The 10,580-nt window shown below is 56.5% G+C and overlaps 1 protein-coding gene across 1 annotated transcript; it reads left to right on the top strand.

The window, feature by feature from the left end:
* Positions 1-980: 980 nt before the first annotated feature.
* On the top strand, positions 981-7,653 carry BARHL1 (BarH like homeobox 1). Its single transcript, XM_007944200.2, has 3 exons — positions 981-1,446; positions 5,540-5,762; positions 7,359-7,653. The coding sequence occupies exons 1-3, from the start codon at positions 981-983 to the stop codon at positions 7,651-7,653; spliced, it is 984 nt and encodes a 327-aa protein (XP_007942391.1).
* The last annotated feature ends 2,927 nt before the right edge of the window (positions 7,654-10,580 follow it).

Raw genomic sequence — 10,580 nt, 5'->3', positions numbered from 1 at the left:
CACCCTCATTAGGAGCTTCATCACCGGCCTAATGAAAGCAAACTGTGTGGAAATCGCCGGTAAACAGTTGGGTCTGTGCTGTAATTAATTCAGTGTCTCTTTTAATCAAACTGAAAGGGGATCGGACAGCGGCTTGCGGAGCTGTGACATCACCCCCAAAATCGGCCGGAGCCAATCAGCGTCACCACTCCGGGGACACGTGGGCGAGTCCCCTTTAAAAAAAAAAAAAAAAAAACACAACACAACGGGGAAAAAAAGGGGAAAAAAAAAAACAGCCCCAAAGTAAAAGTGACACAAGTACGTTTTTTAAAGGAAGGGGGGGAGGCGAAGGCGCGCTCGGCGGACGGGCTGGGAGCTACAGTGAGGACTCGACAGGCGCTGTCCACGGTGCTGACTGGCCCCTGGAGCGGCGTGAGCGCGGGGAGAGGACCTCTGGGCCAGGTGGAACATCATGCAGCTGCAGCCGCTATCCGCGGTGCTGACGCCGTCAGGTGCGCTCGGTCCCGCCCGCCGGTAGCTGCAGGGCCCACCGCTATCCGCGGTGCTGACCCTCTGTCTTTGGCCACCGCTCTCCCGGAGGAAGCTTGCGGTTTGGATTTTTAAAAAGCCGTTTATTTAAATTCCAACATCCTCGCATTTCGTCTGTGCCAAAGGGGCGTTCAGGGTGTCCGTCTCCTTCTTTGCTCTCCCCAACTTGACGCGCCCTCCCTCCCGTTTCTCCCTGACACTCCCACCACCCCCCCTCGGCTCGGTGGCTCGGCGCGATGCTGCTGAAGACGCACTGAGCCCTCTTGGATCTAATGCGCAGAGAAGGTTGGCCCAGAGCTCCCCGGCTCCCCCAAGGCTGAACTCCGTCCAAGGTGCCCGCAGGCTCCCTGCCCGCCTTCCCCATGCCAGCCCGCAGCTAGGGGCAGGGGCAGCGTCGGCTGGGGTTGGGGGTGGGTGGGGAGCTTTTGGGGAGGACAGGTCGCAGCTTGGCTATGGAAGGCTCCAATGGCTTTGGGATCGACTCCATTCTCTCCCACCGCGCGGGCAGCCCCGCCCTTCCCAAGGGGGACCCCTTGCTCGGGGACTGCCGCTCGCCCCTGGAGCTGAGTCTGCGCTCGGAGAGCAGCAGCGACTGCTCTTCACCAGCCTCACCAGGAAGGGACTGTCTGGAGACGGGTGCCCCGCGACCTGGAGGGGCATCGGGCCCAGGTTTGGACTCCCACCTGCAGCCTGGGCAGCTCTCCGCCCCGGCCCAGTCGCGCACCGTCACCTCCTCCTTTCTGATCAGGGACATCCTTGCCGACTGCAAACCACTCGCGGCCTGTGCACCCTACTCTAGCAGTGGGCAGCCGGCTGCCCCAGAGTCTGGGGACCGCCTTGCAGCCAAGCCTGCGGAGGACTTTAGAGACAAGCTGGAGAAAAGTGGCAGCAATGCTTCGTCGGACTCTGAGTATAAAGGTAAGAAAATGGGAGATGAAAAGTTGGGGGGGGGGGTTGGTGATGCTACATTTCTAAAAATTCGTATTTAAAAACTTGAGTGAGCACATGTGAGGTGGCATGAACATGGGCGCTTTGGAGCTCCCCGAGGGCCCAGGCTGAGCTGTTGGACTTCCCTGAACCTTTCAGTCAGCCCTGTGGCGATGCCTTTGAGCAGCACAGAGTTGAGGCAAGAAGGAGGGGGTAATCCTGGGTGCTCAAGAGAGATTTTCTCAAATGCAGAAAACAAACTTTCTAAACTTTGGCTGGGACCCTCGTTTCCAGAGGTGTTGGCGAGCAGGAGTGGGTTCCTAGGAGGCCAGTGGATCTCCAGGGAGCAACCTTTGCAGAAGCAACAGATGACCCAAAGGGTTCTGCTTGACCACATTTTATTAAAAGAAATACTTAGGAAGAAATTCCAGCTGGAGACCTGAGAACAATCAGAATTTTCCACCTTTTGATCTAAATTTCCAGATGGGAAGAGAAACTGGGGTCTCCCTCCCATTGGGCCTAGTGAATCCTACAAAAGAACTGCTCACTTCAAATAAGACACAACAGCCAGGTGGCTGGCTTGGAGCAGGTTCAGAGGTCTGGTGGAAAGGGGAGGACCCCACAGCCACCAGTTGTTCTCACTGAATTTCATGATTCTCACTTAATGATTTCAAGCATATTGAACAATAAATCAATCCCAGGTCGTCTGGAGAACCCAGGCGTTCCTGAGTAACAGACCTCATTTCTCCTGGACTGGGGCTGCCTTTTCACTCCTGTGAATATTTTTTGTTGTTATTGTTCCCTTTTCTTCTCCATCTCATTTTAACCAGGGAGCTGAGATTGACATTAAAAAGAAAGGGAGAAGGAAAGAGGAAGGAGTTCCATAATTTTGTTTCTTCCTTCCGTTCCTACCTCACCCCCAAAGGCTCTGGGGCCAGAGATGCAAAGTTCTTTCTAGGAAGGAGTCAAGAGTCAGAAGGTGAGAGGAAGGAGTGCCAGCACTTCAAGGGAGAGAGCCTTGTGTCCCAATGTAGCAGAAAACCTGGGGCTGCCAGGGGTCATTCAGAGCTCTCCTTTCAGCTTTATAAAGAATTCCAGGAACCCGTGTCATGAGAAGAAATTTCTCGGTACAGGCAAAGTCTTTATTGTTGGGGCCCCCACATTTTCTGGCCCCTATATGTATTAAGGCAGCTACACACATTTTCAGAAATGCTTTTTAAAACACCTTCCTCCCAGACAATAATTCATCTTGCACATACCCCAGAGGGAAACTCATTTGGGCCCCATCCCCTATACACGTCCTGCCCCTCGCCGCTTCCCAAGCAAATGGCTGGATAAAGGAAGATATCCTTCTGGCAGGCTGGGCCAACCATTGCCTAGAAAACAGGCAGGTTGAACAGAGCACCCAGGAAGGAAGCCCAGAGGAATGTGAGTGCTGGAAGTACCGGCACCTTGGCCCAGTGACTCTTGCTCCTCCATCTGGAGCCTGTTTAGAGACAGGCAAAGAAAATTTGCCCTGAAAAAAAAAGACAGGGATCTGTGTGTGTGTGTGTGTGTGTGTGTGTGTGTTGTTTGTGTGTTGTGCAGGAGGAGGCAATGCAAACGTGTATTTATAACATCATGTTTTATTATTTATAATTTTCATCATCAACAACAACAAAAACCCAGCTTTACTGTTAGGGCAAGATGCAAGACTCTCCAATGTTGTGTGCTAATGGCTGGTGTCAGTGGTGATGAAAAGAATTTGGACCTTACCTCTTTTTATCTCTTTGCCCCCAGGAAGCATTCTGAGGAGAGGTTTCGTTTAAGATAATTGGAATATCAGTTCCCTTCTCCTGCCCCTGATGATATCTAGATGATATCTAATCAGGGAGGTGACGAGGGCCGGCTGTCCACACAGCGCTTAAATGGGTTTGGCTCAGAGAGAGATGGAAGGACCCTACTCTTTTCCAGGCTTGGCAGCCTTTGCGACTAGAAAGTCCTGGGGTGAAAACAGGAGTGGGCACTTCAGCCCATGAGGAGCCTGGAGCGTTTCTTAAACAGGGAGGTGACTTTTTCTGAGTCTGAGTTCGGGAGTCCTATAGACAGACATGCCAGGTATAGCCGTTTAAGCCCCTCTTCCTCCACCTTCCACACCATAGTCGTTTCCTCTACAGCGGATGTGGAGAGAAGGTCAATTTCATACGGAATAAAAGTCTCCTCAAGCATAATATTTAAAGAAGCTGAAAGCAGGCTTTGAGGTAAGACGGTCTACTGCCAACAGTAGCCGCTGGAGCCCAGGTCGGTGGAGAAACCCACGGTTTGCTCAGAGCAGGCAGAGTCGGTGGGCCTCGAACTCCCGGGCCTTGGGATGCGGCCTCCGGGATGGGAATCCGGGAAGCCCAGGTCTCATCCGGATGAGCTCAGGAGGCCGAGGCCGGGCGGCGCGGAGTGCACACGACAAGGGTCCAGCCTGCGCTAGGGTAGGACTGGGAAAAAGCCCATCGCTTCCCGAACAGGTCAACACAATCCCTTCCGTTCACCTTACCCTCAGCGCCGAGAATTAGGGGATTTCATAAATGGTCTGGACAATTAGGCAAAAAAAGTAGGGTTCCTGCAACATCAAGCTTGAGCTTGGCTTATTCTGATTATTGTTTCCGCGCGTTTGTTTGAGTATTACCTCGTCTGCAGAGATAGAACTCGGGTTTCCCTCACCCCAACAGGCCCGGGTCTCAGGCGGCGGCCCTAGCCCCTACCCCGGGAGTGCCCTGGTGCCCGCCTGGAGGAGGCGTGGGAGGAGGGGCGCGTGGGCCGGGGGTTCTCCCCGGCGCTCGGCCCGCTTGCCCGCCTCCGAGCACCGGCGCCCACGCCCTCCCGGCCGCGAACCGCTGCCTTTCCTGTTGAAAAGTCTCTCTCAATGAACCGGATTATTGTTTTCTACAGAGAGAAATCAACTGTATTCGGCTGAACTGTGTCACTGCAAACGCCATGCACCATGAAACTCTCCATTTAAAATATAGAGAGAGAAAGAAAGAGACAGAGAGGGATCAAAAATGAAGGGGTGTGAATTTCCAGCCCGCGCCGCCAATTTCTGGGAAGTGGCTCTTTGGTTACATAATCGCTCGAGGGGCAGAAGGGAGAAGATTGAGCTTGCTCTGTCCTGTGCGTTTGCGGTAGTCCTCCGGCACCAAAGTGTTGGGGAAAAAGAAATCAGCCTTGTCCCTTCCATCCTTGCGCCTCAAGAGCGGGGACTCTTGTGCCCGCCTGTAACGACTATGGGGCGTAGATACACGACCACCACGCGGAATGATGAGGGCCACAGTGGGCATTGTACATACACCGAAACACAGACCTCCGCAACTTGGGCACCCAAGGAGCGAATGCGACACGGAGTCGTTTATTTCAAGTGCTTAGCGCTCCCAGATCCCGGCACCCGCGACTCCCTCTCGCACCCGGCCTTCCACAGCGCACAGTTTGTACGCAGCTTAGGTGTGGGGGTAATAACCTTCACTGCATATCCGTGTCCACTTAGGAGGCACCCAGGGTGCGGGGGCAGTTATTTGTTTTTTATTTGTTCTTTAGGACAACGAATTGTTCCGAGGGGAGCAGGTTTTGTCTCTCCACGCGGGTTTTTCTTCCCAGACTCTGGCCTTCACCTTTCTCTTCCCAGCCCCAGACACGGGCGGGAGGCTAGGGGCACAGAGTCTCGGAGCCCAGACCTGCACCCCTGAGAAGGCACTCGCCGCTGGGACCAACCCGCGCACAACTGGCAGGGTCCAGCTCCGCCGCTGCGTTGATTCCTCCAGGGAACGCGTGTAGCGCAGGAGCACGGCGGCAAGCCAGCGTGGTGAAATTCTCCCGGCTTTGGGTTCTTTTTGCCGGAGCTGCCAGCTTCCGCTGCCGTTCACACCCTGGTACTGGGAGCCCAGACGACTCGGCTCATAGCGGCTCTCCGGCGGCCGCACGCACTCGGGCGCAACTGGGCCACCGCCGTCGTGAGCTGCGTTTACACGAACGCGACGGGCCAGCGGCCGGCTGGGGTGAGCAGGCGGGCGGGCGTGTGGGTGGCGAGGCCGGGCCCTGACGCGCAGCTGTGTCTCCGCAGTGAAGGAGGAGGGCGACCGCGAGATCTCCAGCTCGCGGGATAGCCCCCCAGTGCGCCTGAAAAAGCCGCGCAAGGCTCGCACGGCCTTCACCGACCACCAGCTAGCACAGCTGGAGCGCAGCTTCGAGCGGCAGAAGTACCTGAGCGTGCAGGACCGCATGGAGCTCGCCGCCTCGCTCAACCTCACCGACACGCAGGTCAAGACCTGGTACCAGAACCGCAGGTGAGGCCTGGCTCCTCCTTATACCGCCTCTCCAGGAGACTCTCCAGCCCACAGCCTGGTGCTAAGAAAGGGTCCTTAGGCATCCCTCATTCGGTGAAAGCAGGAGAAGCCATACCCAAAGTCCTACGGTGAGGGTCAGACTACCCACTTATCCTTGTCCAGGGTAGACAGAAAGCCACATCTCCCACGACCGGGTCATGCCTGTAGTCCCCACCAGGCCCAGCCCCTAACCTCGATCTGGTGGTCGCTGAGCCCTGAGCCCTCTTGGTGGAAGTCCCAGGCTAAGGTAGGGGTGGCGGTTCCAAGCGCCTCTAGGGGAAGAGTACAGGTGGCCAAGCGGCCCAGGGGTGCCCTGGAGTGAGGCCCATTCCCAGTGGCCTCTGCCGGCACAGCGGAGTTTGCATTGGGCCCCCTGAGCTCCCGCTGAGTCTCTCCAAGTCCTAAAATCCCGCGGGACACTCAGCCTGGCCCCTGGTCGTTGCGGACAGGGTGACCAGAAATCGGTGTTAAAAAAGTGAGGAAGGCGGCCCTGAGCTTTAACCTGACGGTCCTTAATCTCCGTCCCTAACGCACTGAAAGGAGCAGATATAGCGTACATCCCCCCACACACATCCACCCACTTAATGGGTCAACCACAGCACAACCACACACGTACACATACCCGCAGACACACTACGAACTCGAAGGGGAAGCCGGAATGGCGCTTTCCATAAACAAGCCGCAGAACACATCACCCCATTAATAATAAATACCGATTACTGCTCGGGGCATCAATAATTAAGGCCCGTTACAGTAATTACACAATTATGATGATGATGAATAATTCAGGGAGGGAAACGGGGCTGGTGTGGCTGAGCCCGCTTCAGTGGGACCCCGGCCCGCCAAATGAGCCTTAGGGGCCGACCCACAGGCTCTGAGAACAAACGAGTGTGACCTTGACTTCTTTGACTTTCTCGAGCCCCGGGCGATGCCTGGCTGGTGGCCTCCAGACTTCGGAGCCAGATGAGACGCAGGGCTTGCCCCAGGCCTCAGACCGAGGCTTGGGGCCCAGCCACCTCGCTGCAGTCAGTGGCGTCGGGCAGGAGTAGAGGCCGGGAGGGGTGTGCACCCAGCCGCTTCCGTGGAGGCTGAGCCGCAGGGCATGTACCCCTCCCCGCTCCCCCCGCCCCGTGTCAGCCTCAGCTTGACCACGCAGGGAGAAACCTCCTCTCCTCTTTCCAGACCTAGTGACCCAACTCCCTGGCCCCGGTGGCCTCTTCAGTGCCAGCCCATCTTCCTTATGCCTCTGCAGGGGTGCCCACTTCGGTGGAGCCCCAACACCAGGGTTTGGAGTCAGACAGCTTGGCTTAGAATCTGGGTTCTGCTGATTTCGAGTCCATCTCGGAAAATGGTTCACGCCTCAGTTTTCTTATCTGTAGAATGGGGATAAACTATGGGAGGCTAATGGAAGATGAAATCAGACCATACATGCAACGCTGGGAACATTTGCTCGGCACTCCGTTATTAATTAACAAATTAGTCAGGCACTTGGGAGGGGCAGGGATCGCCAGAAGCTGAAGCTCTGACCCCGACGTGCGTGTTTATTTCGGACTCTAGGACTAAATGGAAGCGACAGACGGCCGTCGGGTTGGAACTGCTGGCAGAGGCGGGCAATTACTCAGCGCTCCAGCGGATGTTCCCGTCGCCTTATTTCTACCCGCAGAGTCTAGTTTCCAATCTGGACCCCGGCGCCGCGCTCTACCTGTACCGCGGCCCCAGCGCACCGCCGCCCGCCCTCCAGAGACCTCTGGTGCCCCGCATTCTCATCCACGGACTCCAGGGCGCCAGCGAGCCGCCCCCGCCGCTGCCCCCGCTGGCTGGCGTCCTCCCGCGCGCTGCGCAGCCTCGGTGAGGCGCCCGCCCGAGGCCCGGCCCGGCTAGCCCCGGCATCCCGGGTGCCCCTCCCCGGATCTCCGCGCTCGCCCCTTCGGCCCGCCCCCGGGAGGGCGCAGGTTTCAACTCTTCTTCTCCGGGAGGGAGGCTCCTGTCTGGCCCTCGTCGGTGTCCCAGCCCACTGTCCCCCCAGAAGGGCCAAATGCCAAGTCTACTGAGGCCCAGACCCCGGGCTGAGTCTTCCCTCCCCGGCGTCCCGGCCGCTCCATCAGGGAGCCACCTCCACCCGCGGATGTACATATTCGTCTCTGCCCCCTCCCCGCCGGCTCCCCAGGCGCCCCTTTCCTCCTTGGGGCAGGTGGGGAGAACCCCCCCGCCTCGCTCTCTCCCCCTGCCCTTCCACGCCCCAGCCGTACACCAACCCCTCTCTCCGCACCCCTGGTAGAGGGAGCGGAAGGGGCGAGCGGGACCACGCCCTCCCCCCAGCACCCGGGCCGGCGGCTGAGCTGTACATACTGTGTGCAAAGTGTATATGAAGTTATTTATTCGTGACCGTGTCCGTGAATCAGTGAGTCTGTGGCCTGTGCCCTCTCCCTCCCGGGCGGGGCAGGAAGGGGTCAAAGGGGCTTGCTTACCCACCTCCAGCCTCACCTCCAGCCCCGGCCCGGGGTCACCCAGGCCCCTCGGGTTCTCTTTCTTTCTCTTTTTTTAAATGTCGAAATAAACTTCTTACAAATGACCAGGCGCCTGTCGGCGCTCGCATCGATGGATCTGCGCTCAGCCCTTTTCTTCCCGACCCCTCTTTAAGCCACTACCCTCTCCAGGGACTTTGTTTCCTTCCATCCTCAAGAACCAAGTATTTTTGTCCCCTTTCTCTTCCTTGGTGCTGTGCTCGTGTGTGTGTGTATGTGTGTGGGGGGGGATTGGCCGCACTGGGGCTTTGGGCAGGGTCTCCCGGCCTGGCCTCAATCTTGGGGCCACCACGAGAAGGCGAGCCCCTTCCTCGGCTCCCCGGCTTCCTTCCCGCTCCCAGCCAGTCCGGGGGCCGGGGCAGGGGAAGGGCGGGAGTTAGTGCTCGGCCGTCGCTTGGCTGCGGTGCCCTCACTGAGCCGACTCATCTGGTCGCGACAAGGGTGCCGGCAGCTGGCGACCGGCTCGCTGGGCGCGGGGCCGACAGATGGGCTCCGAGGCTGCTTGCTCCCCCCGCTCTGCGCCCCGGCCGGCCGGGCTCGGGCTCCGGACGCTCGTGGGCGCCCAGGCTGCTCCTGCCTCCCGCGCTGGGTGGGACCCGACGCGCTTTCGCCACGAACCTGACGCCACTTCGGGTAACCCCCACTGCCACATCTTCTCACTTCTTCTTTTACCCCGAGAATAAGTTGGTAATGAGACTTAGTGGGGCGAGAAATTCCAACTTCTGCCTCCTTCCCCACCTCTTCCTGCCCTGTGGCTCCAGAATCTCAGGAAAGTGGATTTCAGTCCTCAGCCAGATTCGAGGCCTCTGGTTCACATTCAAAGGGCTAAGGTCACCTGTTTCCTTTGTGGGGAGACTGGCGCAGGTGCTCCCCTTCTCCACACCACCTGCAGCCCACTGACCACCAAGACGTATGGAACGCCCAGGGCTGGAAGTTTTGGACCCAAGTAGAGTTGTGCACCTGGGTTGCTCTGGGAGAGGCCTGCCTTGCAGAGGACAGGTGGGGGCACATTTAGACTCTAACCCCTAGTGAAAACCAGAGCCCTGCTTGGTCTGCTACTGTTTCCTCCCCGCCCCCCAACACACTCACACCCAGCTTCTCTTTCCTGGGATGGTGAGGGTATTATTCTAATTTTGCAAAATGCACAGCAGCTAATGAAGTAGAGGAGCCCCTCGGCTTTGGAGTTCTTTTGCATGTGAATGGGGGTTGGAAAATCCCCAGCTCTGGCTGTGGTGGGGGGCGACGGGGGGATTGTCCCCAACTCAGGGTTAATGAAGTGGGAAAGGAGTCTCTCATAGCCTCCTGCAAACAAACCCCCCAGGCAACAAACCCTGCCCAAATCCTACATGGATTGACTTAAACCCAGGGGATAAGTGCTTTAAATTAATCTCATTGAATAAGAATGAGACCAAACAAAACTCTTTAAAATCATATTAAAAATCTATCAAAGGACAACTTGCACTGGTGTGCTTTTCATTTTGTGAAAGTGGAGGAGGCAGAGGCGCGCAGCCACCCTCACATTTACACAGCAGCAGTGTAAACCACAGACACATTCTCCGCTATGTAATTGTCCTTGTACCGCAGAGGCGATTTCATATCTTACATTAATGAAGAACAAGGCTCACCTACAAGTTTATAATTACAATATTTTAAATTGTCCTGCAGTTCCCATCTGTAATAATAACTTTACAACCTTTGCAGTGAGGTGGGCTTTAACTTTCATCCATTTAGAAGACTAAATTGGTTTCTCTGTTCCCGACCCTGGGGCTGGGTGAACTCTCATTTAAAATAAAGAAGAAGGTGAGCATCTAAGCAGGCAGAACAAGAGAGGCGAGAAAAGGCACCTCAGCTCGCAGGGGTGGGGGTGACAAAAGTTGAAAAGAAGTTTAGCTTCCCCTCCCAGCCAGCGTCCAGTTGCAAGGCTGCTGGGAATTTCTAAGTTGAGCTGACTCTCGGTGTCTCACTGTCCCCTGGTTCTGGGCTTTTCCTGTGGTAGAGCAGATTAAGAGATAAGGAGGGCAGTCATAGAGGCGGTTAACAAGGCCGGTTGTTAGTGAAGTGGCCTTTTCAAGCAAGGCAACTTCTCCTGTGAAATTTGTCTAGGATGCGACTGTTGGATTTTAATGGCTTCCACTGATTTTATGTCGAGTGGCTCAAGTGCTAAAAGGCTAGGCCACTAGTCTGGAATATACCTGCCTAGAGAGGCTCTTGTTTATTCCCCTTTTCATCCCTAAGGCGTACCTCCTGTCACTGG

The sequence above is a fragment of the Orycteropus afer genome, unplaced genomic scaffold (assembly GCF_000298275.1).
Source record: "Orycteropus afer afer isolate SDZICR_OR568_19922 unplaced genomic scaffold, OryAfe1.0 scaffold00123, whole genome shotgun sequence".
Classification (NCBI taxonomy): Eukaryota; Metazoa; Chordata; class Mammalia; order Tubulidentata; family Orycteropodidae; genus Orycteropus; species Orycteropus afer.
Note: the sequence above shows the minus strand (reverse complement) of the source record. Positions and strands in the feature narration are given on the sequence as shown.